This window comes from Camelus dromedarius, chromosome 2, assembly GCF_036321535.1.
Source record: "Camelus dromedarius isolate mCamDro1 chromosome 2, mCamDro1.pat, whole genome shotgun sequence".
In the NCBI taxonomy this organism is placed as follows: Eukaryota; Metazoa; Chordata; class Mammalia; order Artiodactyla; family Camelidae; genus Camelus; species Camelus dromedarius.
In genome coordinates this window covers 39,315,541-39,343,100 of record NC_087437.1, presented here as the reverse complement: position 1 = coordinate 39,343,100, position 27,560 = coordinate 39,315,541, and the positions used below count along the sequence as shown (strand labels likewise).

At 36.4% G+C, this 27,560-nt stretch overlaps 1 protein-coding gene across 4 annotated transcripts in view; it reads right to left on the bottom strand.

Moving 5' to 3' along the window:
- Positions 1-3,889: 3,889 nt before the first annotated feature.
- LOC105085967 (EGF-like and EMI domain-containing protein 1) overlaps positions 3,890-27,560 on the bottom strand; it is a 423,143-nt gene continuing 399,472 nt past the window's right edge. For all 4 annotated transcript variants that reach the window (XM_064492592.1, XM_064492589.1, XM_031450749.2 and 1 more), the window contains 2 exons: positions 6,320-6,478; positions 3,890-4,602 (listed from right to left, as the gene is read on the bottom strand). In XM_064492592.1, coding sequence (XP_064348662.1) covers positions 4,427-4,602; positions 6,320-6,478 — 335 coding nt within the window. In that variant the 3' untranslated portion in view covers positions 3,890-4,426. The remainder of the gene's footprint in view (positions 4,603-6,319; positions 6,479-27,560) is intronic.

The window sequence follows — 27,560 nt, the reverse complement described above, 5'->3', positions numbered from 1 at the left end:
AAGTTAAACACTGTAGATTCTGAGAAATGTAGAAGGTAATATTGGATCAAGATACACAAGTAATGACATTGTTTTGGTTAAATAATTTATGAAAGCAGAGAACTTCAAAATCCCTTGAAGTTCACTCTGTCACAGTAGTGCCAAAAAAAAACCCAAAAACCCAAGTGCTTAGGCCTTTGAAATTTACCTTCTCTTTTATGGTTCTCCAACATGTCTAACCATACTGAGTAGCATGAAATGGTCAAAAAAATTTTTTTAGTACTCATATCGTAATTTTTAAGAAAGACGATATAAAGTATCACAAAAGAAAACAAGCAAATATGGTATCGTAATTCCTGAATAACGGAAAATTGCCTTAGAGGCTTGTAGGTTCCCTTAGACCTCGCGCATATAGTAATACAGTTTGATGCTTTCCCTATTTCTGGTAGATGTTTCTTTTTCTCAGAAGTTCTAGATTAAACATTTCATTATAAAGCAAGGCTGGGGTGGAATTTATTCTTCTCATTGTCGCAAATGATATAAGTTCTAATATGTTGAAAAAGCTATCCATTAAAAATGGGCTTGAGCTGTGACTTCCAAAGAATAATACCCTTTAAAATTTTCTTTTGGAATGTAGTTACCTGCCACAACAAAGGTGAACACGCCTCCAAATCATCACCAAGTTGAAACCCTGTGCACGTGATTTAGCTTCTGTTTGAGATGGAGAGAAGTAGGTGCGCGGTAGCATTTGTTGTTTGAATTACGAATTACATTAAATGGTTAGATAAGCCTTGGAACAGTTTCCAGAAATAAAACTGTTAAGTCCATATATATTGTTAATATGTTTTAAATCTCCTTTAACTTCAAAGTAAATATCTAAACACAATAATATCTTCTGTCAATATTTCTTTTACATTTATCCAGTAGCCAGAGACACTGTTCAATTTACTTCTCCTTGCAGTTTGAGAGATGTGGCTACGTTACAGCACTAAGTATTAGAGAGGAAAGGGCTAAATGAATCCAGGACAACTTCTGAAGGAAGATGGCATTTACCATACATTACCTATGCATGTTTTCTCATCTGAATCAAGCCGGTGTCCATGGTTACAGGAGCAACGGTGCCCACCAACTGTATGTTCACAGTGGTGGGAACAACCACCATTGTTCTTTTCACAGCTATTGACAACCTCCAATTCAATCCCTTTCCAAAACAAGCAAAAGAGGATTATTAGCATAACAACAGAGAAATCTGAATGTATGTCCACCATGGGTACACGTTTTTGGTTGGGAAGATGACAGACTTTACTGGAAACCTGTTAACACTCTAAACTCATAAAAGTCTGAAGGTTATTAAGCATTGTAAATGTCTGTACTGTATCGAAATACTAATAAATCTATAAACAATGTTCAATTGACAGAGCAATGGAGGAAGGTAACGAGTTCACCAGTGGTAATTTAAACACATCTTAAAGGGCACTCACCTCTGGGAATTCTCAGTATCTTTAGGACATAAAAAAAATGTATGTACTGAATCAATGATCAGAAAGCAAATAGGATGTCTGCCAGTTGACATTTCTGTTCTCAAGCTAATGGTATGTTATTGCCTGTCCTTTTTATAGTCTATGAGTACATGGAAATACTGTTAAAAATAGCACAAAACCAATGAATTAGCTGATTACATGTAACTAGTATCAAGCCAGTGTGCAAATCAGTTTGATATATATGAGAGTCACTTATGACATAAACATACTATTACTCTGAAAACCAATTTGCTGATCCCAGTACGTGCCACTAATTTGGGGCATCTGGGGGGACTTCAGCCTCACTAGATGGATGCCAATTGTCCTGACTGTACAGGTATTATGATCAATCATTTTCTAAATGAGAAAATGAAAAACAAAAGGATGCTTTGAATCATTGTTTAAAATAAGGAATTAGATACTTTGCTCTTTTCACCATTTGGCCTCTCTTGTTCTTCATTTGTGTAGCTTGGACACACCTCTTATGAGAGTGATTACACTGATTCATTTCCTTCCATTCTGAACTCTTAAATCCTTTGAAAGGAGAAATATGGGAAAGAACAGGACAAGGGTACTTGAGATTGTGGCATCCCTTGAAAGCCTGTATCACCATTCAAACTGCCAAGGTAACTGCTACAGTCCCTGTGCAGTCACAGCACAGAAATCATCCTCCTGACCCCAGCCTCCAGTCTACAGCAGGCAGAGGGTGCTCCCAGAGCACCCAGTGCACATCCCTGTCACTCCTCTGTGCCTTGTATTACCAGCTCATAACAGATGTTCAAAAACAGGTTTTGAATGATTAAATAAACAAAAGAAGGATTATGCGAATCAATTTGTTGTTGAAAATAAGAACGCCTTTGGGTTTAGAAACAGCTAGTTCAGGACCAAGTACAATTAGAAAACTAAAGGAGAGATTGAAATAATTAAGGGAACTGATATTTTTCACAATATGTTAACATACTCTTTAGGGAAACATTCCAAATTCTGGCTGCTATTCTTGTTTCTTTTTTCTCCAGTGATCAATGCAGCTCTAGGACTGCTGGTGTAATTTACTTTAAATATAAATGACATTATAGTAACTTCATAAAAAGTATGGGACTAAAACCAGTGCATACTCAGATCTATAACTGGCCACCGGAAGTAAGCTGAGATTTTGTGTTCCTGATACAGATGAAAATGATGTTTAACCATCATATTTTTAAAAATATATAATGTAAAAAAAAAACTTTAAAAATGATCCCTATAGTTTTTCATATGTAGCAAATAGTCATTATTTACTCGATATAGTATATATGAATTAAATATGTATGGAATTTAAGTTCACTATATATTGCTTGGTAATTTGGGGGAAGTTTTATTTAACCACGTGAGATCTGGAATTTTCCACTTTCTAATCACAATATAGTGATAGTTCATTCATATTATATTTTGAGGATTTGATGTATATGCTATACAGTATTTTGAGGGCCTCTGAGAAGACACTATATAAATACAAAATACTGTTGCCCTAAAACGAAGTTAAAACAATATTCACCTAAAATATACTGTTATATGAAGGACACATAATTCATTGTTAAACATCACCATGTTCTGAAAACATTTACTCCACCTACAAGTTGTGAAACAATTCAAAATACCAGTTTTCACCAAGAAAGTTTTGTAAGTCACTTAGTAAACACTGAGGTCTGGTGAGAGCTACACAAAGAACTTAGCCAAATATTCACATAAGGGAAATAAATGTAAAAATACACTTCTACCAAATGTATTCAACTCTAGGGCAAATTGCTTTCCCAAGTAAATTCTACAGAAGGCCTGTACCTCATAACTCATTAGCAATAATGGCCCCCTCTTTCATGATAACTGGGAACGCACCAGTCAGATTGCAGAAGATTTTATTTCAGGCATCTGTAAAATATACTCATCTCCTAAACCTCTGGCCACATTAAAAAGCCAAAATATTTATAAGAAAGAAAAACCCATCCACATTTCTCTCTGCCTGAAAGGACTCCTCAGGGCACTGAGAGAAAGACTCACTTCAGAAGAAGCTGTATCCTAATTAGTAGTTAATTCTTCTCTCCCATTTTATTTAGTTTGCTCTTTAAAAGACAAATATCACTGTAGCGAAACTGCACTGTCTTTAAGCAGTAGAAATATACCAACAGACCTTAAGGCTACGTTGGCCACCCAGGCATTAAAGAAACATAAAATTTCATGCAGTGGAGGAGAATGAAGAATTCAGTGAAGTTAAAAATGTCTCTTCACGAGAGAGCTTAGGTAAGAACACAACATTACTTATTCTATTCATCACCATTTTTATCCTCTTCCTTGGTTAAAACTGATAAAGAGACATATGATATATACAAATACATGATGAACTTGAAAGGGTAGAATATTTGGAACCTAAAGATCCTTGTTCAGTTTCAGTTCAGTCCCTTACTGATTTTGCATGATTGGATTTTTGGCTTCGACCTGGAATGGATGGTTTACTAACATGTAGAGAACTGGGAAGAGCATCTTTGGAACTGAGACCGGAAATGAGACACGGTACCACAATCTAGAGCTGCTCTTTGTGCTGCTGGCTCCTTCTCTCCCACTAGTTCATTCTCCCTGAGTTTTACAACGTAGTTACTAGTGTTCCATAAATACTTCATTGCAGATGTGGTGAAGGAAGACAGACTCTTCACAAAGGAGAGCCTTGGGTCCAAGAGCGCCCCTAGCCGGAAGACCTGAGACTTAGCCCTTGCGGTCCACGCTGTGGATCATGATGCCAACCACTTTCGATGGACTCTGGACCCTTGCATCTTCAAATTAAAACAAAGAGGTTGGCCTTCTCAGCTCCCACCCGACCCTACCCCAGTGGCAAACATTCTCAGGAGCTTCTGCTTTGGCAAGATATTCAGTGCAGCTCTTTTCTTCACTACTGTTGTTTAACACTTGTAAAATGCCACACATTTCCTGGGCTGCAACTGTTGCCACTTACTATAACACTGTTTTCCATCAGCTCCCAGCTCAAAGCCAGGGTGGCAGGCACACATGAAAGATCCCACTGTGTTCACACAGCGATGGCTACAGGGAGCGAGCCCTTCAGCACACTTGTTGATGGCTGCAGAAAGAGATACACAGTAGTGGTGACTTCCAAGCTGGAATTAAAATTTATTTGTAAACTATAAAAATGAACTGGAAAGCATCCCCTGCCCACCCCCCCCCCCCGCCAACATTAAGTGTAACAATAAAGTATCACATAGGCTCCATATGTGCAAATAAACCAACTGCTAATGACATTAACTCTAGTGTTGGTCTTAGGCTCTTAAACACTTCTCTCTATTAGAACTTACTAATATCTGTCAATTCAAAGAAAGAGAACAGAAAACAAACAAACAAATAGGCCTTTTCTATCCCCTACAGAGTGAAAGTCATTGTAATTTGTCTTTAGAAATATATATCAAATTCTTCACCGAAAATGCTATCTCTCTGATTTAAAGTACACAGTATAAGTGGTCATACACAAAGCAGATCTGGGGCTGTCATCGGTAGAAATCCACAGTGGATGTTGTACCTATGATTGTCACAGGGCAGTGCCATTTAAACACTGGTGCCCTCTCTCTCTCCTGACACCAATAGTCAAGTAACATCATTTTGTAGCCCAGGTAGTCCTTGCTCCTTCCCTTTAAGTGGACAGGTCTCACCATCATTTTCCCAACTAGAACTTCCTCCTTATACTGGCCAGCATGTCATCCCCATTAGGACTCTTGAGACAAGTACTCCTTCTAAGGTATTTGTAAAACCCTAAGCAGGCAGTGCCTTTGGGGATAGACTTCCTAGGAATAACGCACCAGATATTAAAATAAAAATTTGAAAAAGATTTTACATAGATATATATAGGTGCATATGTATATATCTATATATGTATGTATTTATCAATTTTCTACAAATATTGAATGAGATCTTATTCTTTACCAGATGTTGAGCAAGGTAGGTGTTATGTAAACAGAGGACCAAAACAGAAATGTTCTTTGTCAGAAAAGTATGTTAACACAATCCACCAAAAATTTTATCTTAGTTTTGGCTTAAAGAAAGAAAGAAAAAAAAAAAACCTAACTTAATACTAATTTTCGTATCTAATTCTTTTGCAATTTTGCAAAGTGTTTATCAGTCCCATAAGTCAGGAAACATTTTGTATTTTCATAATTAATCCAAATAAACTGTTTCTCATTTCATGGCAAAGTCGTGATAAAAATGAAGGATTCTGTGATTTCTCAGAAGTTATTAAAACAAAGACTGTCCCACAGGAATGGCTTCATTTATCAGTTCTGGTCTTGAAGTAATTTATCACTTTCATCTTTGAATTGAAGTATGTCTGTTTTGCTATTTCTAGGAAACAGAAATATGTAACCTTGTATTTATAGAGTTTCTTTTTTTTTTTTTCAGTTTTAATTATTCCTAACTTCTGAGAACACTCATTTGCACATACTTGTTTTTCAAAGGTTATCCCCACCTTCTGTAGCATGTAATAAAAAACTCCCTGTGTGGTTATGGAAGGTTTTGAAATATTAATTCTGAAATTAACTGCAGAATGAGAAAAAGAAAGCAAAAAGCATTCATTCTGAAACCACACCAGATCATTTTTTTGTAACTAAAAATTTCACTGCGTTTTTATAGTATCATAAAATACCTTTCAGAATGATCAAATAAGAATATAAATGTTCCTTTTTAAGCATAAATGAAAACACCATTCTCCTAGCTGTTCTGACTATTCAAAACTGAATTACCACAAAATTTCAAACAATTACCCAATTAATCCATCAGCTTCAATGTCCTACCTGCACAGGCCTTTTTGTCTTCAGACAGCTGGTACCCTGGATGACGGGCACACCTGGCCAAGCCATTCTCACTCTGACAGATGTGGGCATATCCATTCCTACCCGTGCAGGGGTCCACCTCTGAAAGCAATTCAGCAGTGATAGTTGGCAATTCATTACCTTTAGAAAGAAATACAGAGTGGAAGTGTGGAAGAGGTAAGAGAACTAGGACCACAGGGTTTCTCATATAAAGAGGGGAAAAACTCCAGAAAGTTCTTTCCCCACTTTCAGATGAAACCAATTCAACAAAAGGCTTCCCATTTTGTGATCTGAGCTCCCAAATCTGAACAAATCCAAATGCAGATCAGAGCCAAAGAATTGGCTAACTTTATGCTTCTCAAAAGTATGTCTGCTGTGCTCTTGTACCCAAAGTTAGAGAGAGTCAGCAGGAACATCTCCATCTACCTTCACATTTTCTCCTCCTTCTCTCTCCACCTCCTCTGCTCCTCTGAGGAGCAGTTATTCTCAGATAAACCTTTTATTGCCTCTAGATCTCCTCTGCCATTGGCTAAGCAACCTCGGTGTGAGGAGAAGGCCAACCAGAGCGACATGGGAGATTCTTGGCTACAGCTGCCATGGAGATGGCATAGGGAAGTTCAGATTCCACCAGACTTAGCCCCGACCTCCTTCTCCTCTCACTTGCTCTTGTCTTAGTTAGTCTTAGTCGTATTCTCGGGACGTCCAAAGGAATGCGAGGCCACGCATCCTACCAAGGATACCTCCACACAGAGCTTATACATTGAATTGATGAGTTAAGTGATTCTGGCCTGACTCTGTATCAGCCTTGACTACATTACAGTTGTTGGGGTGCGAATTTCTACTCCTGCCTGCTCCCTCTTCCCTTTTTAAAAATAATGCACAGAATACAAAAAGCAGAACAGCATATAAAGCTACCATATGCCCACATTCACCTGGTTCCAACCCAACCACTATCATACATTGATGCTTTCATTAGCTTATTGTAAATCCTTCCAGACTTTCTTTATGAAATATAAGTAATTTAAATGTCTGTCTGTCTATCTATCTATCTATCTATCTATCTATCTATCTATCTATCTACCTATCTATCTATCAATCACAGATACAATATACATTGTTCTGATCTTTGCTTTTATGCAGGGAGAGACTGAATTGAATCTGTAGGTCAGTTCGGGGGATTATTGCCATTCGAACAGTATTAAGTTATCCAATCCATGAACATGAGGTGTCTCTCCATTTATTTTAGTATCTAACTTATTTCAACAATGTTTTATAGTTTCCATTAAATAATTTTTGCACTCTTTTGTTAAATTTGTTCCTATGTATTTTATTCTTTTTGATGCTATTGTAAACCAGAATGGCTTCTTAATTTTACTTCCAGATTTTTCATTGCCATTATATAGAAATCCAATTGATTTTTATATTTTGATCTTTTATCCTGCAATTTAGCTGAATTTCTTAATTAGTTCTAATAGTTTTTTTTTTAAAGGTGGATTCCTTACGATTTTCTATTATAAGATCCTGTCATCTGCAAATAGAGAAACCTTACGTCCCCCTTTCTAATTTGGATGGCTCCTATTTTCTTGCCTTTTTGATCTGTCTAGAACTTCTGGTACAATGTTGAATAGAAGTGGAAAGAACAAATGTCCTTGTCTTATTCCTGGTTATAGGGAGAGAGCTTTCAGGATTTCTCTGTTAGGTATAATGTCATCTGTGTGTTTTTCCATAGGGTCAGTTTATCAGGTAGAGGAAGTTCTCTTCTATTTCTAGTTTGTTGAGTTCTTTTATCATAAAAGGGAGTTGGATTTTGTCAAGTATTTTTTTTTGCACCTATCGAGAGATGGTTTTTTATACAGTATACTACACTACATTAATTGATTTTCAGATGTTGACCCTCTCTTGATTTCCTGACATAAATCCTACTTGATCATAATGCATAATCCCTTTTATACATTGTTGGATTTGGTTTACTAGTATTTTGTTGAGGCTTTTTACATCTATATGTAAAAATATGCATAAGAGATATTGGTCTGCAGTTTTGTTTCCTGTGATATCCTTACCTGGTTTTGGTATCAGTGTATCAGCTGATCTCATGGAATGAGCTGGGAATTGCTCTCTTCTGTATTTTGGGATAATTTGTAAAGAATATGTACTAATTATACTTTAAATGTTTGGTATAGTTCACCACTGAAACCATCTGGGCCTGAACTTTTCTTTATGGAAAGTTTTAAAATTACTAATTCTAGCCCTCTTTTTTTTTTTTTTTTTTTACCCCACAGGAGGATGTGTATAGGTCACATGCAAATACTATACCATTTTATTTACTTATTTTTACCTTTTTTTAAAATTGAAATCTAGTTGACATACAATATTATGTCGGTTTCAGCTGTACAACATAGTGATTTGATATTTAAATACATTATGAAATGGTCACTATGATAAGTCTAGCTTTACTTATTATATGTCTAATCAGATTTTCTATATCTTCAAAAGTCAGTTTCTGTAGTTCTTGTCATCCTAGGAATTTATTCATTTCATCTAAATTATCTAGGTTCGTTGTGATACAGCTGTTCATAGTATTACTTTGCGCTTTTTAAAATTTCCTTGGGACCAGTAGTGAGGCCCCGCCTTCATTTATGACTTTAGTAATTTAAGTCACCTCTCTTTTTTCCTTTATCAGTCTAGCTAAGCATTTGTCAATTTTATCAATGTTTTCAAAGGACCAACTTCTGGTTTGATTTTTTCTCTTGTTTTTCTATTCTCTACTTCATTGATTTCTATTCTAATCTTTATTATCTCCTTCCTCCTTTTCTTATCTTTCCCCATCTTTTTTCTCCTTGTGTTGCTTCTGCTCAGTATCAGCTCTCCATGAAACTCTTATGTTCAAGTATACAGATTCAATCTGCCCCCCAATTTCACAAAAAATATAATTTGCTGGACCTTTTTGTTTTCGCTTGCTTTCTTGATTGTATCTGTACATTTTGTCACAGATTAAGAAAATGATGTTGACCGACACAGCGATGTTTATACCAGAAACTTACTTTCCATATCCTCTACCACCAGCTCTTAAGACAATGGGATAGGTAACTTCTCCTCTTAACTCTAAAAAGTGAGAGGTCAATTCCACCAGATCTAAGATTGTAAGGTAGATTGCAATATATCTTTGATATGTTCTTCTCATTAACCACCACCCCTGGAAACCTCTTCTCTAAATTTACTTAATTTCCTGTTGCTCTTAATGCCTTCCTGGTGCCCGAGGTCTCCAACTCTTGAGGGGTTATCCTTCCAGAAAATGGCTACGTATAACCTCCCTACAGCAAACCACTGCACTGTCAAAAGTCCCTTCTGTTTTTGAGACTGATTTTAACTGCAAACTTAACCCATATGGATTAGACTCTAGAAGAATCATTTTAAAAAAAAATCTCCTACAATGAAGCATTTGGCTATAAACTTGCAGTTTTATTCTTGGTCGCTAGAATAGAGGAGGACATTTGAAAGTAGCATGTGGGACACAAACATTATTTTCAGTCAAGATTCTAATGCTTCTTTTGTGTTTAGAGATAAAGGACAGTGTCCTTTACATGGCAGCATTAAATGGGGCCTGCCCAAGCATGGATCCTGACCCTGAAAAAGTAGCATGGCTGGACTTACCTTCTACCATAAACAACTAGAAAACCAGGTGAAAACACGTGACACAACAGTTTGTAAGTATTGGACAACAGAAAGCACAGGAGGTAGAACCATGAGCGAAGAGAAACAAAGCTAAATTACTGCTCTGAGTTTTGCTGGAGGAAATTTCTGGATTATAGCACAAGAAAGAGAAACCAAAGGAGAGCTCAATGATTTTCCTAAATTAAAGAGGCAGATCAGAGTTCATGACTGGTAACACAAATAGAATTTGTGGAGTGTTACAAAGGGGCTGGGGTGGCGGGAGAGTGTTGTATAGAGGAAAAAAACTCCAGAAATCTATATGATGGTCCTCTTGAACCAAATGCAATTCTGTGTATACACGGAACTAAATGTAAATAAATGATCCTTTGACTAAATGTAATTCCGTGTATGCATAGGGTAAATCTCCATGAAGTAAGGCAAAGAATGACACACTGGAAAGACAAATTAGGGTACCTGTTAGCCAAACAATTCCCAGAGCACACAGATAGCCAGGAACCAGTTCTCAGCAGCCAGACTGAAGATACGTCATTAACTATATGGGGCATTCAGTAGAGATCCCAGAAGAGCCTGTACCTGTACGTAACTTGGCATCCAGAAAACACGTGCAATACTTTTAAAGGAAAACAACAAAAGCCAGCACTCAACCATGTAAAATTCATAATGTTCTGTATCACATAAAAATTAATAAACATGCAAAAAGGGTGAGAAATTATGACCCATAACCAGGAGAAAACTCATTCAATAAAAACAGACTTAGAAATACTAGTGATGATGAAATCAGCAGATAAGGATACTAAAATGGTACTATAAATAAACCCAATATGCATGAACATTTGAAGAAAAAAAATCATCTAATAAGGAGAAAAATAGAAGGTATTAAAAGTTACCAAAAGGAATTTCTAGAGAAGAAGAATACAAGATCTGAAATAAAAATTTCACTAACTGGGACTAACAGCAGATTACATCATTAGAAAATTACAGAACCTGAAAAACATAACAGTATACATTATCCAAAATGAAGAACAGAAAGGAAAAAGGGTCCTAAACAATTTAAATAAAGAAAGTGCAGGTGACCAGTAGGACAATATCAAGCAGATATTTGAATTTTAGAAGGAGACTTTCTAGCCAAGAACTAGGAAAGAGGCAGCCTAACAAGACAGCAAAGTTCTACTAAATAATGCTCTGCTGTGGCCAAACGTCGTTTAAAAAAAAATGTAACTCCATCCCGACCCATGATACCAAAGGTTGAGTGGTGAGCCCAGACTGTCCCTCTTACCAGGCCGTAATAAGGTATTTTTTCACCTCTCCCTGGTGTGTTATTAGAGGAAACTTTCACCACCACTCAGTGATAAGGAGGCCACTCCACCATGGTGTCCATGAAAGCCACATGGGAACAGTAAGAAGGCACATTTATACCTCCTAGCCAAGCAGTGTCAGTGAAGGCCTCCTGGAGAGCTAAAACTCCCATTCCTGCACAGCAGTAATGAGGTATATGCTCCTCAGGAGCCCTCAGAAGCTAGATAGGAAGCTTGGATGTCTACCTCCACTGGGCAATGACAAGGTAGCATCCTCTCCTTTTACCCCTCCCAGAGACGTGTCAAAGAAAACCAACTAAAATAGAAGATTTAAATAAGGTCCCAAGTCTCATAATACTCAAAATGTCCAGGTTTCAATAGAAAATCACTAATAATGTCAAGGATCAGGAAAATCTCAAAATGATTTAAATAGTCAATCAGTCAATGCCAATATCAGTATATGAGAGATGTTAGAATTATCTGATGAAGATTTTAAAGCCACCATTATAAAAATGCTTCAATGAGCAATTACTAACATGCTTAAAACAAATGAAATGGAGTCTCAGCAAAGAAATAGAAGGTATAAAGAAGAACCAAATGGAAATTTTAGAATTGAGTAATACAATAAAGGAAATTTAAAAAATCAATGAATGGGCTAAAAAAGCAGAATGGAGGGGACAGAGGGAAGAATCAGCAAATGGAAGATAAAACAATAGAAATTACCCAGCTGAACTACAGAAAGAAAACAAATTGAAAAAGAAAAAAAAAAAAAAAAGGAGCTACAGAGACCTATGTAACTATAACAAAGCTACAACATTGTGTCAATTAAGTCTTAGGGGATAGAAGAGAAAAAGTAGGGCTGAAAATATGCTCAAAGAAATAAGGCAAAAATTTTTCCCAAATTTGGCAAAAAAACTGACATCTATAGATCCAGGAAGCTGCCTGAAGCCCAAGCAAATCAAACCCAAAGAAATCCACACTAAGACACATCATAGTCAATCTTCTGATAATTAAAGTCAAAGGAAAAATCCTTAAAGCAACAAGAAAAAAAAAATGACACTTTTCTATAAGAGAAAAATGTAAAATAACACAAGATTTCTCATGGAATCATGGAAACCAGAAGGAAGTGACACCATTTTCAACTGATCAAAGAAAACAATCCAGAATCTTACATCCAGCAAAATTACCCTGCAGGAATGAAAGAGAAACCAAGATATTCCCACATAAAGGAAAACTAAGAGAATCTATCTAGAGCAGACTACTCTAGAATAATGTCCTTTTTCTAAACAGAAAGGAAAAAACATTTTTTTAGAAAAAGGAATAGTGGAACATCAGGAGAGAAAAAAAAAGAACAAGAATGTCAGGAAGAAAGAGCAAGAATAAGAAAAAAAATATATATATATACACACACACAATAAACCTCCCTTTCCCTCATGAATCCTCTGAATTATACTTAATGACTGAAGCACAACTTATAAGATTGTCTGATGTGGCTCTAAATGCACATATAGGAAACAGTTAAATAATTATATATATAAATGGAGAAGAGTAAAGGGAGAGTAAGTTAAGTTTCCACATTTCATTTGAACTGATAAAATGATGCTACCAGCAGATAAGTTAGTTGTATGTAATTTAATATCTGGAGCAACCAGTAAAACGCTAGGTAAACAGATACGTTCAAAACTGTGATGAATAAAACAAAATAGAATTCAAAAAGATGTTATAGTAATGAACAAGAAGACAAGAAAAAGTTACAGAAAAAAAAAACAGAAACAGCAAACAGGAATGGCAGACAAGCTGTAACATATCAATAATGATATTTATGTAAAAGGTTAAAATTGTATTACATCAATTAAAAGGTCCATATTTGAAGAGCGAATTAAAAAACATGACCTAACCATATACCGTCTACATGAAACTCATTCCAAATATAATTATATATGCAAGTCAAAAGAAAAGGATGGAAAAAATACATATCATGCAAACATTAATCAAAAGAAAGGAGGAATGGCTATATAAATACCAATTAAAGTCAACCTCAATGCAAAGAAAATCGTCAGAGACAGAAAGAGACATTATATATTAATAGAAGGAATAATAAAAGGGTCAGTGCACCAAGAAGGCATAACAATCCCAAACGTACATGCACCGAATAAGAGAACTGCAAAATATGCAAAGCAAAAGCTGACAGAAATGAAGGAGAAAGAGACAAATTCACAAGATAAACACATACAAATAAATTGCATTTATATATACCATTAATGAACATATATGGACAATGAAATTTAAAAGGCAAAACTTCTACAATTACTCAATTACAGGACATGTTTTACATCTTTGAATAGATTATACACAATTCTTTGAAGGCAGGGACCTGACTCATACAACTTGATCTGCCCATATGTCTAGCATCTATATAGAAGGTGCTTTATGAATTGTGGTTTGATGGAAAAAGGATGCAGCTATCAGAAATTTGGTTTTAGGTAGTGGTCTGCCAATTGGTGGAAAATCTAGTGTTATCATCCATGACACTTAACAGATACACAGGGGTAGACTTCAGATGCATAGCAGTGACTAGGACCATGTCCCTGCCCTCCTGGAACATTCATTCTGTGGCGTGAGGGAGACAGTGTATGAATAAACCAACAAGAAAAATCATCACAGACTAATGTGAGTGCTGTGAAGGAAATAAACAGGACAATGTGAGAGACCGTAGCTGAAAAGGAGAGCCTGGCTGGAAAAAAGGTCTCAAGACATTGAGGTAGAAAAGGCATAGCATACTCAAAGAACAACAGGGAGACCTCTTTGGCTGCCCATGTAAGACACTGTGGTCCACAGTAAGGATTTTGGAATTAATTTAAGTTCAATAGTAAAGCATTGAAGATTTTACATGGAGAAGTGGTAGGGTCTAAGGTGAAATTCTTAGGTCTCCTGAGTCTTGATTCAATCATCTTTTTCTCTTTATTAAAGATGGTTAAAATACGTGTATTTTATCAAGAAAATGTTTCATTTCAAAATGGTAGCCCTAAAGCCACATAGGATAAAATCTTTCACTGACTATAATCTTAAATCTCTCAGTACCTTGCATTCTTATGCACAGGTAAGGCATTTCAAATTCAAAAGAAATTGCTGTTTCTTAACTTCCTGTGTAACTTGAAGAATGTAAATAAGAAGGTAATTTGGATGTAGGAGTTGGCATGGATTTCACTAAATGCGTTAGTTTAACTGCAGTGTAAAATAATACGTTGCAATTTAGCTTGAACAGCTTAAACTGACTGGAAATCATCTTAAAGACTTGATTATTAGTCACAATTTTGGAAAATGTTTAAGTAAAAAACTTTTATTTTATGTATTCCTAGTACAATTTAAAACCTTATTTAGGTTTTTAATAAATATGAGATAAAAATATGATTTAAAAAATCAGAACTTGCCTATGATTAAAATATTTATTTCAAGTGAGTCTTTGTCATATTCTTCTACTTTTCAAAAGATGTATTGGATAAACAGCCAGAGAGATATTCTTGACTTATTTGTAAAATTAAATACATACCTGTCTTGCAAACTATATGAGCCAATTTATACTTCTAAATTTTTAAGAAAAACTTCTTTTAGAATCTGTACAAATTTACACTGAGGCAGCTAAATGTTATTTAATTACAATCAGTGACACAAATTTCAAGCTCAACCTCAACACCAGAAATTTTTTCTCCCTTAAAGATGCTCTATTATAATTTCTCAGATTTTCCAGTGATCAGTCTTATGATAGTTGAAGACAGAAGTATTAAAGATGCCATGGAAAGGACCTGGTTGCTTCCATTCTTAGTGTCAAGGCCTCCCAATACTCTCAGGTAACACTTTCACAAAATGACTTTCTCAAAAGTATATGTTGGTAATCTCCCTGTACATCCTCATTGGCTCCAGAGCATTTGCTAAAGGTATTCACCAGTCAGAATCCCTTGACTTCATCTCTCTCTAGATTCTCACTTCTTGACTTTCAAAGATGTCTGAAAGCCAGTGATTCTATTTGTAAGGTTGAGATATCTATGTTTAACAAACAATTAATGGCTAAACAATGCACATCTTCATATATAAGGGTAGACTGGCATTTTACCAGGGAATACGTTCTAGTCCAAGAAATGTGTTCCTACTGAAAATTACTTGGCTATATGGGTATATGGATAACAAAATATCCATCTAAAATCCCAATAGCTTCCTTAACTGTTGTATATTTGAAATATACATGTTCTCTGTTTGTGCAATAATTCTATGTAGCAGATTTCTGCGACCTTGGCACTTCTCTAGAACAATTCCTAATCTTTCAAACTTTTATTTTATATCATCTCCTCTTGACTTTTGAAGAAGTCCTTTAGGCTGACTTAGGTGCTATTCACTGGGATTCTAGTAATACGTTACGTACATCTTTACCACTGTGCACCCTTTATGCATTTGTCTCCCTCACCAGACCATGAGCTTCTTGAAAGCAGGGACCTTTGATTTTTGTATCAAAAAACTCTTCATTTCGAACTTCATATACTAGGAACTTGGAAATGTCCCTTGCAGGAAGCAAATGAATGGCAAAGCAACATATGAGAGAATGGTGAAGAAGACAAGCAAATTTTCTATCTAGTGAACTACCAAATGACTATCCCAAGCCTGAAAGAAAGAAATCCTCAAAGCAAACACGAGATAAAAGAATCATTTGGTACACGCCCTTTAAAAGGAGACAGAACCCTCACCCCCACCCGCCGCCAAACCTTTAGATTTTCTTTTTAAGTTTTGCTCATTACTAATATTATTCATTTCCTACTTTCACTATATCTGTTAAAGCCCCTCAGAGAGTCAAGATTTATTTCGAGCACAGCATTATGGATCCCTTTCATCTAGTCCTAGATAAAATGCAAGAAATCTATTTAGTTCACAGAGAGAAGTGCGGCTGCTGTTGGAGTGTCTACATGCTTAAAGAACTGCACATTCACTTGAAAGGCTAATCCAGACCAACTAGAGTCAGGGCCATTATGAGGCTTACAAGGGCGCTCAGACATGAAATGCTGGCTGAGAATCTAACCGAGATTCATAATTGACAGCATCTCGGTTTATGGGACAGTGAGATTGTATTCATCAGAGTACAATATAAGACTTTGTATTGACTGAACGAAGAAACTAGCCACATCTTCCTATGCCGCTATAGTTTAGTCTAGCTGTCAATTTGGCAGTTCCTGGGCTGCAAATTGTGGACACTATTGCTTAACATTCATGTCTGCTTCACATCCCAGCAGTGGCAGTTCACCATCTACTATCGTGTTTCCTAACTGCAGTCCAGCCCAGCTGGAGAGCCAATTTCCAACACAATTGCAGCCAGCTCTGACAAGAGGTCTGGTAGTCAAATGTCACATTCTCTGAGGTACTTGGAGACTATCTGCTTTGTGAGGCATTAATAGATGCAATGAGAAATCCAGTGGACAGAAACTGAACATTTTTTTAAAGTTAAGTATATTATTTTAAAAATTCTCTTCTTTCAAAATTGCTATAATAATTATTGTCTAGAATATTCATGTTGACATTTAATATGTTAAATGCCATGTTTCAAAATGGCAGAGAGAAAAGATCAAAGAGATGAGTTTGTCACCTGACTCTGCCAAGGCCACTAGCTAGGTGACCTTGGGACAGCCACTTCTAGGAATTTTAAGCCCTTTATCTATAAAAAAAGCATAACAACAACTATTTCAAGGGGTAAATACTAAGTGGATTACTGTATGTAAAGGAACTAACACAGCATTTGGAATATTGAAGACACTCAATAGAAGTGAGGCATTATTAGTGAAACTACAGTAAAGAAAGTTGAAACAGACAAACAATCTGTTGGCATCAGAAAGAGAGATTTGGGAATTTAACATGTTTGAAGTAAAACAACCGTGAGTGGTATGAAATCCAGAGTGTATGAGGCTTGTGTGTAGCTAAACCTGACTGGGGTCGAGGGAATTAAAAAAAAAAAAAAAAAAACTTTATGTAGTGAGTTAAAAGAATCAAGACAAATACTAAAATCAGCAAAAGTACTTACTAAGTGTAAGACACCGGGAGAGAGAGATGAGTACGCTATTCCCACCCCGCTCGTGGAACTTACACTATGTGGGGAGACGAACAAGTACAGACAAATGGGAAAAGAAGTAGAAAGAGAAGACCAAGCATTAGAAAAAGAACCAGACCAGGGAAGAATAGGGTGTCAAAACCCAAAGGAAGAAACTTTCAAGAAGGAAGTCAAGTGCAAGCTGGGTTGATTGCTGAGGGAGTGAGACTCAAAGGAAAAAAGGGTGGGTAGCATGTTAGGAGTGCTTGCTTTGTGCTAAGCCCAGTTTCAGGCACTTCTCATACATCATTCCAGGAAGATAAGGAAAAATATTTAATGAAAGGTAGCAGGGAACAAGGAGATGATCTGAAGAGATAATAACTCTGAGCTACATTTGGAAATCTTTGACAAATAGTAAAAATGATTATCATTATGGATTAATAATTATTAAAATTATGGATAATAAGTACACAGGGCTTAATATGTTCCAGGAATGGTTGCAAGTGCTTTACATGCATTCATTTAATCTTCACAACAACTCAATGAAGTAGGGACAATTTAAACAACCATTTTATAGATAAAGAAACTGAGGCAGAAAATGTATTCAAGGTCCCAAAGCTAAAAAGTGACCGAACTGGGATTTGTGGAAAAAACAGAGCTTCAAACTGAAGCGGCTGGATTCCGAGGCATGTTTCTTCACCCCTGCTCTATATTGGAGAAGAGGCCTGGGTTCTGTTGGGATGGCTATTGAAGCGGGGCACTTTCAAAGATAAGTTATAAAGGGCAGTGTGTATCCAGATGACGAGGGCTTCAGAAGATACGGGATGAGACAGAATTAAAGCTGGACAACAATGATAAATAAAGAGGACAGAACAGCCAAGGGGGACATGGGGTTTTGTTCCTGGGAGATGGTAGAAACAGCATTAAAGAAAAATTTGAGGGTACACAGGATTTGATTCCTAAAACTCAGTAAGCAAGCATTGAGTGCCAGCAACGTAAGGCCCTGGGAAGTTTACACTGGACAGAGTATACGTGGTCTGAGCACAGGCTTTGGTATCATCAATAACTGAATTCCAGCCCTGACTGTCAAGGAACAGCATTGTCCCTAACTCTGCAGCTGAAAATTACTCCTCTCTCTTTAGGGTTCTAGCAAATTTCTGTGAGTCACGCAACTTACTAAATTCTTTGCATGCATTAATTATCTAATCTTCATTCACAACTCTATGACATATGTATGATTATTATGCCCAAATCACAAATAAGGAAATACTAATGAGTCTAAATTAACAGCTTATCATCACAGTGAATGAGGGGGCTGGGATTCCAACCCAGATCTATCTCTGATCCCATAGTCCTTTATACCACTAGGGCGTACAACTTCTTTAATAACCAGGCATTACCATGAGAAAAAATAGGTTTGAGGATTTTGAACAAAATCCTCAGTTATGGTGCATGCATACAGGAAGGCAGGAGGTTGTGAACAAAGGCAGCAGTGGCAATTGGAGTATTTGAAACTGAGTAAGGGGGTAGCACCAATCCCAAGGACTCAGTTGGAGTACTGACCAGGGAAAACTTATCCCAGAGTTGTGAGCAATTTTTTTTTTTTTTTTAATGGAGGCACTTGCTGGTTAGGTGGCTGAGGTAAAAGATGTGCATAAGGGATTTGGAGAGAATTCAATAACACTGGATCATTTCAAAAGTGAGAACAATGAAAATGGATCTGCGTTGTTTAGCTTTTCCCAAAGGTGGAAATTATTTCACAAGAATTTTCTTTCTAATGTGCAGAAGAAATGTTGGAATATTGGTTTATAAATTGGGATCCTACATTTTTCAAGGAAAGTCAAATGTGTGCGTGTGTGTATATATATATATATATATATATACACACACACACACAAACACACACACACACATACATACAGATGCTAGAGCTTTTATTTAAATTTTTGGTTAGGAAAAAGTTAAAAAACAAAAAGCTCAAAAGTTTCCAAAGTGCTACTGTAGCTTATTATCTGCCATCAATAATTTCCATGTAAAGGCATTTCCAGGCTTACCAATATTGAAAACAGGCTCACTTGGAAATTCTATTAAAGCAACGGTAGATATAACTCCTTGATATATTTTCAAAAGGTACAATAGGTCAACGAAGATCATTTGACCTCAATCCTCCAGTATGTCATTTATTCAGCTTCTAGATGATCTCTGTAATTCAAAATATTCAGGCAAACATTTCCTTAGGTCAAATATCAGAAAACTAGGAAATAGAAGACACTTTCCAGATCTGGACTAGTCAGTCATCAACCCCATACTGAAAGCCTATTATATATGCAAGGCACCTGTGCTTTAAAGATTTTGTCACATTTAAATTCATATGAATCATCTTTCAGACTTCCAAAACAGTTCATAACTCTAAGGTCAGGACAGGATTATCAGGCTTGTTTCCCACAAGTTACACAGTGGTGATGTGATTTGCTGGAAATCAAAAAAGGATTTGAATTTAGTGCTCTATTGCTTCCAGTTTTCAGTCTATGAGTGTGTTAGACTGAACTGCCTTAAGATTTAAATTTGCATGAAAATTTGGTGCCATAAATTGTGCAAATAAACCCTGAACTCTTAACAATTTCAATCACAGGAATTTATCTTAAGGAAATTATCATATTGGGAGCAAAGATTTATCTGTAAGAATACTTATTGCAATTTTCTTTAAAATAATTAGAAGTGCAAGCTCAATTATCCTACATCAGGATATTGAAATAGTGCAATTATAAAAAAACAATAGTATGCCATGCATTATACAGTCAGCTTGATAAATCTTGGGTTCCAGAGTTCCAGTTCCTGGGTTCAAATCCTGCTTCTGCCGCTTTCATGCTATGAAATCTTGGACCAATTACCCAACCTCTACTGTGCTCTATTTCCTCCTTTGTAAATGGGGATGGTAACAGTGCCTACTTTATAAGATTGCTGTGAATTTAAATAAGTCAATGCATATAAATGCACTTTTCAGTGGTGTCTGACCCAAAGGTAATTCTAAATAAATGTAAGCTACAATTATAGTGCAGTCATTAAGCATCATATATAAAAAGCTAAATTTTTATAATTAAATTTGTTATATGAAATAATGTTTAAAGTATTTTAATAATGCAAATTTTATAATAGAAGGTATAGTATATGCTTATTTTATTTATTTATGTAAATAAAATACTTGAAAAAATATAAACCAATATGTTAAAAACTGTTACTTCTGGGTGATTTCTATGATTTTTCTTTTGTGTTATTTTATTATGCATTTTTTCCAAATTTCCTTCAATGAATACATATTGCTTTTATAACAGAAAGGGTAAAGTGATAAAAATAAAATAAATCGCTGGACATATACTGATCCATGACAAACTTAAAAGGACCTCAGTAGAAGTTGCTGCTTTCAGTTTGTCAATACTTCCTGAGATAAGAGATGCTAATGACACCAAAAAGACCACAGGGAGAGGAGAGGTGTGGAGGGGGACTCAGTGTAGTCAGTATAAAGTAATAGAATTTGAGGCTGGGGACAGTAAGAGCAAGCAGTCAATGTCTACTGAAAACACAAAAGGTGCAGTTTCAACACCAAGATCTCTACCACTGAAGTAGGAAACAATTATTTTTAACGACCTGGAAACACAGTGATTTTACTTTGAGTTACATCTGCAAGCCCCTGATTAAATTCATTAACCTCTTGATGCTTTCTTTGAGGTGATTTTTATTTTCAGTTCAGTTTTAGATGTCACTGCAGGGTTTGGGCAGGTCCATTCCCATTATTTCTGTGAATATGCTTCCTATCCCTTTCTCTCTCTTTTCTCCTTCTGGGACCCTTATAATGCAAATGTTAGTACACTTGATGTTGGACCAGAGGTTTCTTAAACTTGTCTCATTTTTAAAAATTATTTTTTCTTTTGGCTCTTCCAACGAGGTAACACTGTTCAAGTGTCTTCCAGATCACTGATCTGTTCTTCTGTATCCTCTAACCTGCTGTTGATTCCTTCTAGTATATTTTTTTATTTCAGTTGTATTCTTCCATTCTGATTGGTTCTTGTTTATATTTCCTATGTTTTTGTTGAAGTTCTCACTGAGTCCATTCATTCTTCACTTGAGTTGTGTGAGCATCTTTATGACTGCGATTTTGAACTCTTTATCTGGTATATTACTTACCTCCACTTCCTTCAGTTCTTTCCCTGAGGTTTCATCTTATCTTTTTGTTGGGAAGTTATTCCTTTGTCTCCTCAATTTGTCTAACTCTCTGTGTTTGTTTCTATATATTAGGTATATCAGCTGTGATCCCTAAATATGTGGCTTGAGATAGAAAATGCCCTGCGGGGCCCAGGGGTGCAATCTCCCTTGGTCATCAGAGCCACGTGTGCCCTCTTGTTGTGGTTGGGCTGCAATTGATGTGGATATGCTGGTGGGCTGGGCCGGCCCTTGGCCCAGCTGACTTTGTGGCTCAGCTGTGGCTTCTGTGGACACCCTGGTGGTCAGGGCTGGGCCTGGCCCAACTGCCATTTGGCATTTTCACACCCATTTGTGTGGTGTTATGCTCAATGTCTACTTCTTCCCCTTGACTTCATTCTTATTCACTGCTGGGCTTACAGTGCCTGCCTATCTCAGTCCCTGGCCCAAAGCAGGTGCTCACTGAATAGTCATTGAATAATGAATGAATGGATGGATTTAGTCTCTTTGGGACTCAATTTTTCCCCATTCGTAAACTTAGGATTACTAGGTTTCAAATCTTTTAAGGCCACTCTAACCCTTTCAAAATTGTATCTTACATAAAAACCTGATATACTAAATGGTTAAAAGTGGAGTTCCAATTAAATAACGGATGAAAAGCCTGAAACAGTTCACCACTCGTATCCTCCCCTTTCCACGTGCGTGCATGCACGCACACAGACAGACACAGACATACACACACACACATAAAATATATTCCTTGAGTTACCTTCCTTAAATTCCTAAATCTCTTAAATGCAAGTAAGTTCTTAGGAGAATTTAATGTTAAAACTAATGAACCAAACTAAATCTCTAAGATTATTTTTATCTATGATTCTAATTCTCTCAACAAAGCCACTTTTCAGCTGTTCTTTTTACTCTCCAAATGCTTAACCACTTACTACAAGCTTACGTACTATTTTTTTTTTTTTTTGGAAAATTCAACCCAATAATAGCCCATCTCTTTTACACCTCGGTTTGTAACGCCAGAAAAGCAAGTACGACAGTTTCTAATGCTCTTCCAGGCACACTGTGGAGCTTCCTGAGCCCTCTCCTCTGCTTGGCCTGCCTCTTTCCAACTGAACTTAAAACGGGTCCCCCACATGGATATTCCCTTCACTGCCCTCAACACACCCCCATCTCGTTAAACTCAGCAGTCCGATAACTTCTTCTTATCAACTTCTCTGTCATCATAAGACATTACTAGCATTCCTAAGTCCCAAATGGGAAACACTGAAACGATCTCTTTATGTTTAATCTCTCATCACATCATCTATTTTCTTCCTCAACTCAGTTATAATCCTCCTGTTAAATCTCTGCTGACACTTATTTAATCATACTTGAATCATTACAGATTTCTTAATCATCAAAGTGATTTTCCTTAAATATCAACTTTATTATGTCATTTCCAAGCTGACAACAGATACAGACTCCCTTGCTTTTTTTCCGTACATCAAATCTAAGCTCAGCCTGACTCCCAAGGCTTCCTAAAATGTGCGTCCTCCACTCTTCCTAGCAAACCTTTATATTCACAATTTACAACTTGATAAAATTATTTTTGTCTATCCACATGCAAGATAAACAAGAATGACAATATCTTGTGTTGGTATGAAAGAACTAGCCTTCATATACTGGTGGAAAAGTAAACTGGTTCCCTTTTCTTGAAGACAGATTAGTAAATTGTATCAACAGCCAAAAATTGGCACATATTTTACAGTCAATGATTCCACATTTAGAAATTAAACCTAAAGAAATAATGCAACAAATGGCCAAAGATTATGTACCAAGACAAAGTTTCTATTTATCAGGAACTGTTTAAGTAAGCTATGGCAATTGTGATGTTGTGATATAACAAGAAATACACAATTGGTCTCCATCCTCTGGCTCCTGGCACAAGAACTTCTAAATCATCAGAATTTCCTGAGTAATAAGGATGAGATAAGCTTCTTTTGTTATTCATAATAAGTCCCTTTCAATTATACCTGAATTTATGCTAATGTGATGACTCTTGATGGGTCCCTAGATAGCTTTAGGATGGGATCTGGTTGCCAGAGGAACCAACCATGTAATTAGAGGACTGGAATTTTCAGGCCTTTCTATCCCCACTTCTGTAATCCAGGGAGATTAGAGGGGTAAGAGGGGAGAGGGGCTGGAGATTGATAATCTCCATGGCTAAGGATTTAATCAATCATGCCTAAGTAATGAAACTTTCATAAAACTCTCTAATTAATGGAGTTTGTAGAGATCCTATTGGTCAAAACATTGAGGTGGGGGAGGGAGCTGTGCCCAGAAAGGGCATGGAAATTCTGTGTCCCCCACCCCCAGTATCTCTTCCACCTGGCTATTCCTGAGTTGTATCCTTTATGATAAACTGGTAGTAGTAAGTAAGGTACCTTCCTCAGTTCTGTGAGCCTTTCTAGCAAATTACTGAACCTAAGGAGGGACTCATAGGACCCCCCTACCCCGAGTTTATAGCCATTTGGTCAGAAGTATAGGAAGCCTGGGACTTGAGATTAGAAATGCAGGCAGACTTGTGGGATTGAGTTCTTAAATCCGTGGGGTCTGTGTTAACTCTAGGTAGTTAATGTCAAAAGTGAATTGATACCCAGTTGGTGTCTGCAGAGAACTGGAGAATTTCTTGGTGTGGAAAACCAACATGTTTGTTATCAGAAGTGTGAATAAAAACAGTTCCTAGGATTCCATACAGTGGATGCATTATATACACACAAAATATTAAGAGAAAATTATACTTTTATCTTTCAGTAGTAGAGATTTCATATATTTGAAATTTATTCTTAATTTTAAATTACATTTTAAAATTTGTATTTTGGTAAATATGAAATATTTCAGAGTAAAATTTCTATTTGGGGGAAAACATAAAAGAAAATACATTACACAAAGTAAAATACTTTAAAATGTTAAGAAAAACTTACATAACTATGAAAAAATCAAATAAATTGGAAAAATATCAGAATGTATGTTATTTTAAGGAGTTCATTAATATCCACAATATATCTTTTCATATATCAACAAAAAAGCACATGCCCATTGAAAAATGTCAGATGGCATAAAAAAGGCAATGTAATATAAAATGTATTCAAATGGCCAAGAAATAAACAAACAAATTTCAACCTCATGTGTTAAAAAAAAAAAAAAGGTCAAATAAGAATAATAAAATACCTTTGGGTTCATCAAACTGGTGAGGTTGAGAATGAATGGTATCTTGACATTCCTAATTGAATAAAACATGGCTTTATGATTGTAGTTGGCTACATATCAAAGCCATATGATTGATGTCATAATTGTATTTTCAAGAAATTAGCCTAAGGAGATAATTGAGAATGTTTGCAAAAATAGAAGAGTGTTCATTGCAGCATTGTTTTGAAAAGTATAAGAGTAAAAATCCTTGTTATTTGATAGTGGAAAAATTATTAAAGACACTTTGCTATATTCACTCAATGGGATATTATGCAGCTATTGGAAATAATGTAGTAGAATTATCTTTAACTGACACAGAAATAAGTTCATAAGATATGGAGTAAGAAAAAAAACAGTTTAGGTTATAAAACCACACAATCAATATGATCCCAAAATTGATAAAAGCAAAACAAAACCCCAGAAGTATATATATTTTCTGGAAGAACCCATAACATGATAAAAGTGAAACCAAATATCCACTGGTGTTGAGGCTGTAGGATTAAAGGTGAAGTTTCTTTTTTTCTTTTTTTTACCCATTGGTGTTCTATAGTTCAGCAGATACGTATCATTTGCTTAAAAAAGAAAAAGGAAAAGGCAAAGCAATAGTAAGAACATGAGAGGGAGTCAAAAATACCCAGTCTAAATAAGAGTTGAACAAATGAATGCATGTGTCGAAGTTAGCTGAAGAGTGTTTATGGGGGAGGTCTGTGTGTTTGCGTGTTGGTGCCTGTGGGCAAGAGGAAGTATAAGCTGGGTCCTGAAGGGTCATGTGGCAGACACTGGAGACCGATGTCTTCCCACTACTGTGTTCTGGGGGCCATGCATCAACCCCAGGGGAATATAAACCAATCATGCCAATCCTGTTCTCTTCTCTGGTTCATCCTTTTGGCCCTAGCCCACATTTCTTCTTGCCCAGCTTCCTTTCTGCTTGGAGATCTCTGCAGTTCTTGTTTTCAGTTAATGGAGAGAATTTTAGGACAAGTTGATAAGAAGAAACTGAGCCACAACAAAGGGTTCAATCAGTAATACATAGCACAGAAAACATTTGCGATCTAGAGAAAAGAGAAGCCCACTTCCTTTTCTTCCAATGCTTTGTTCCAAACCTCCAGTGATGAACAGATAAAACGCCCAATTCATAACAAGCTGGCACTACTCTGTAGTGAAGCAGTCAAACCTTACATACATCTTTCTAAAGCCAGTGATTCTGTGTGTGGGTTGGAGGCCAGTTGGTGGGGTCTTTACTCTCAAGTCTTTAACTCTGCTACCAAATGGTGATGGGATACTTTTGATTTTTTTTTTTTTTTTTGGTACTCCTTTTAAGATGCTGAATTGTATGGTCTAAATCACTGCCAGTCTCTAAGATGTCCATATATATATATAATCATATTCTTGTTGCTTTCTCTTTACTGTCTTGGACAGTGACACGTTGTCAGCAAAATCACAGCCCTGTGTCTGTGAGCACTGCAAATGTCTTTCCAACAGACACAGGATTATTTGTGGGTGGTTCTGGATAAAAATTTAGGTGAACCATGAATCATCCCATAGGACTTAACATTTATCTAAAGTCAACTCCTTTGGTGCAGTTGCATGATTTCGAGCTTCTCTTAAAAATGGTACAAATCCATGTGATTAAATCAATGCAATTTCAACCATATGACTTCATAACTGGAAACAGAAGTGAATATGATTTAAATAATCCCAATAGCTTTTGATAGAAAAATATGTGTGACAGTAAAGTCCCAAATATTAACTTGAAATAAAGTAATTAAACCATGCTGAGAAAGTCTAGGTCAGTGGCTGGAAAACGGTCCCACTTCCACATCTTGTCTTACTCAGGACTCCATGGTCTACTTCTAGGAAGGGACATGTTACTACCGAACTTCAGTTTACAGCTGAATGAGCTTCTCAACTCAATTTATGATGAATATCTTCCTAGGGGCAGAAAAATCACTCTCAGGCTCACTGCCACCAAGAAGAAGCAATCCATAAATGTTCGTTGAACAAATCAAGAAAAGTCTTCCCATCTTTTGTTGGATTAGGATTAGATGACTATAGGCAGAGAATCTTATTATGTCAACACAGCACTTAATTATGCAGAGTAATTGAAAATGTCAATAGTAGCTGGAAGGCAGCTTTTCTTTGGGGCTACTGGAATTTCCTACTAAGTATACCAGGATACCAGAGGAAAACAACTCTGTGTCCCTGATTTCATCCCAAGGATAGCAGAACCACAGTCTTGGAAAGTTTGTCTGCACTCTATACTATATCAAGTTATAGTTCACCCACATAATTCTAAAAGCAAGAAACCTTAATATGTTCGTTTTCTTCTTCCCACTTCTGTCCCAAATTGCCACTTGTTCCTTATTCGTTGCTGGCAAACTGTGGACTTCTTGGGTAAGACCGTGACCTTACACTTGTAGATTCAGACCCGCCTCTGCTAGTCCTCAGCGAGATAGCTTCTGCTGCTTTCCTTTGGTTACAACGAATGACTGCAGCAGAACAATCCCCAACTCAAAACGTGAACGGTTGCTCAGATAAATCATGCATAATTTTAGTTGCAAAGGACACTTCTTGTCAACTGTGCTAAAATAGCTAGGGTGTGTTTTTCTTTCAGTACATAATGGAGATCTTTGCCTTGCCCCACCCACCTTGCAGTGTCGTGAACTTGATCCCAATTGCCCTCTAGTCTTTTGTCAGGAAAGTAAATTCTAGGGTGCATGAAAAGCTGTCATTCTTTTGCATAATTTCAAGCAGTCTA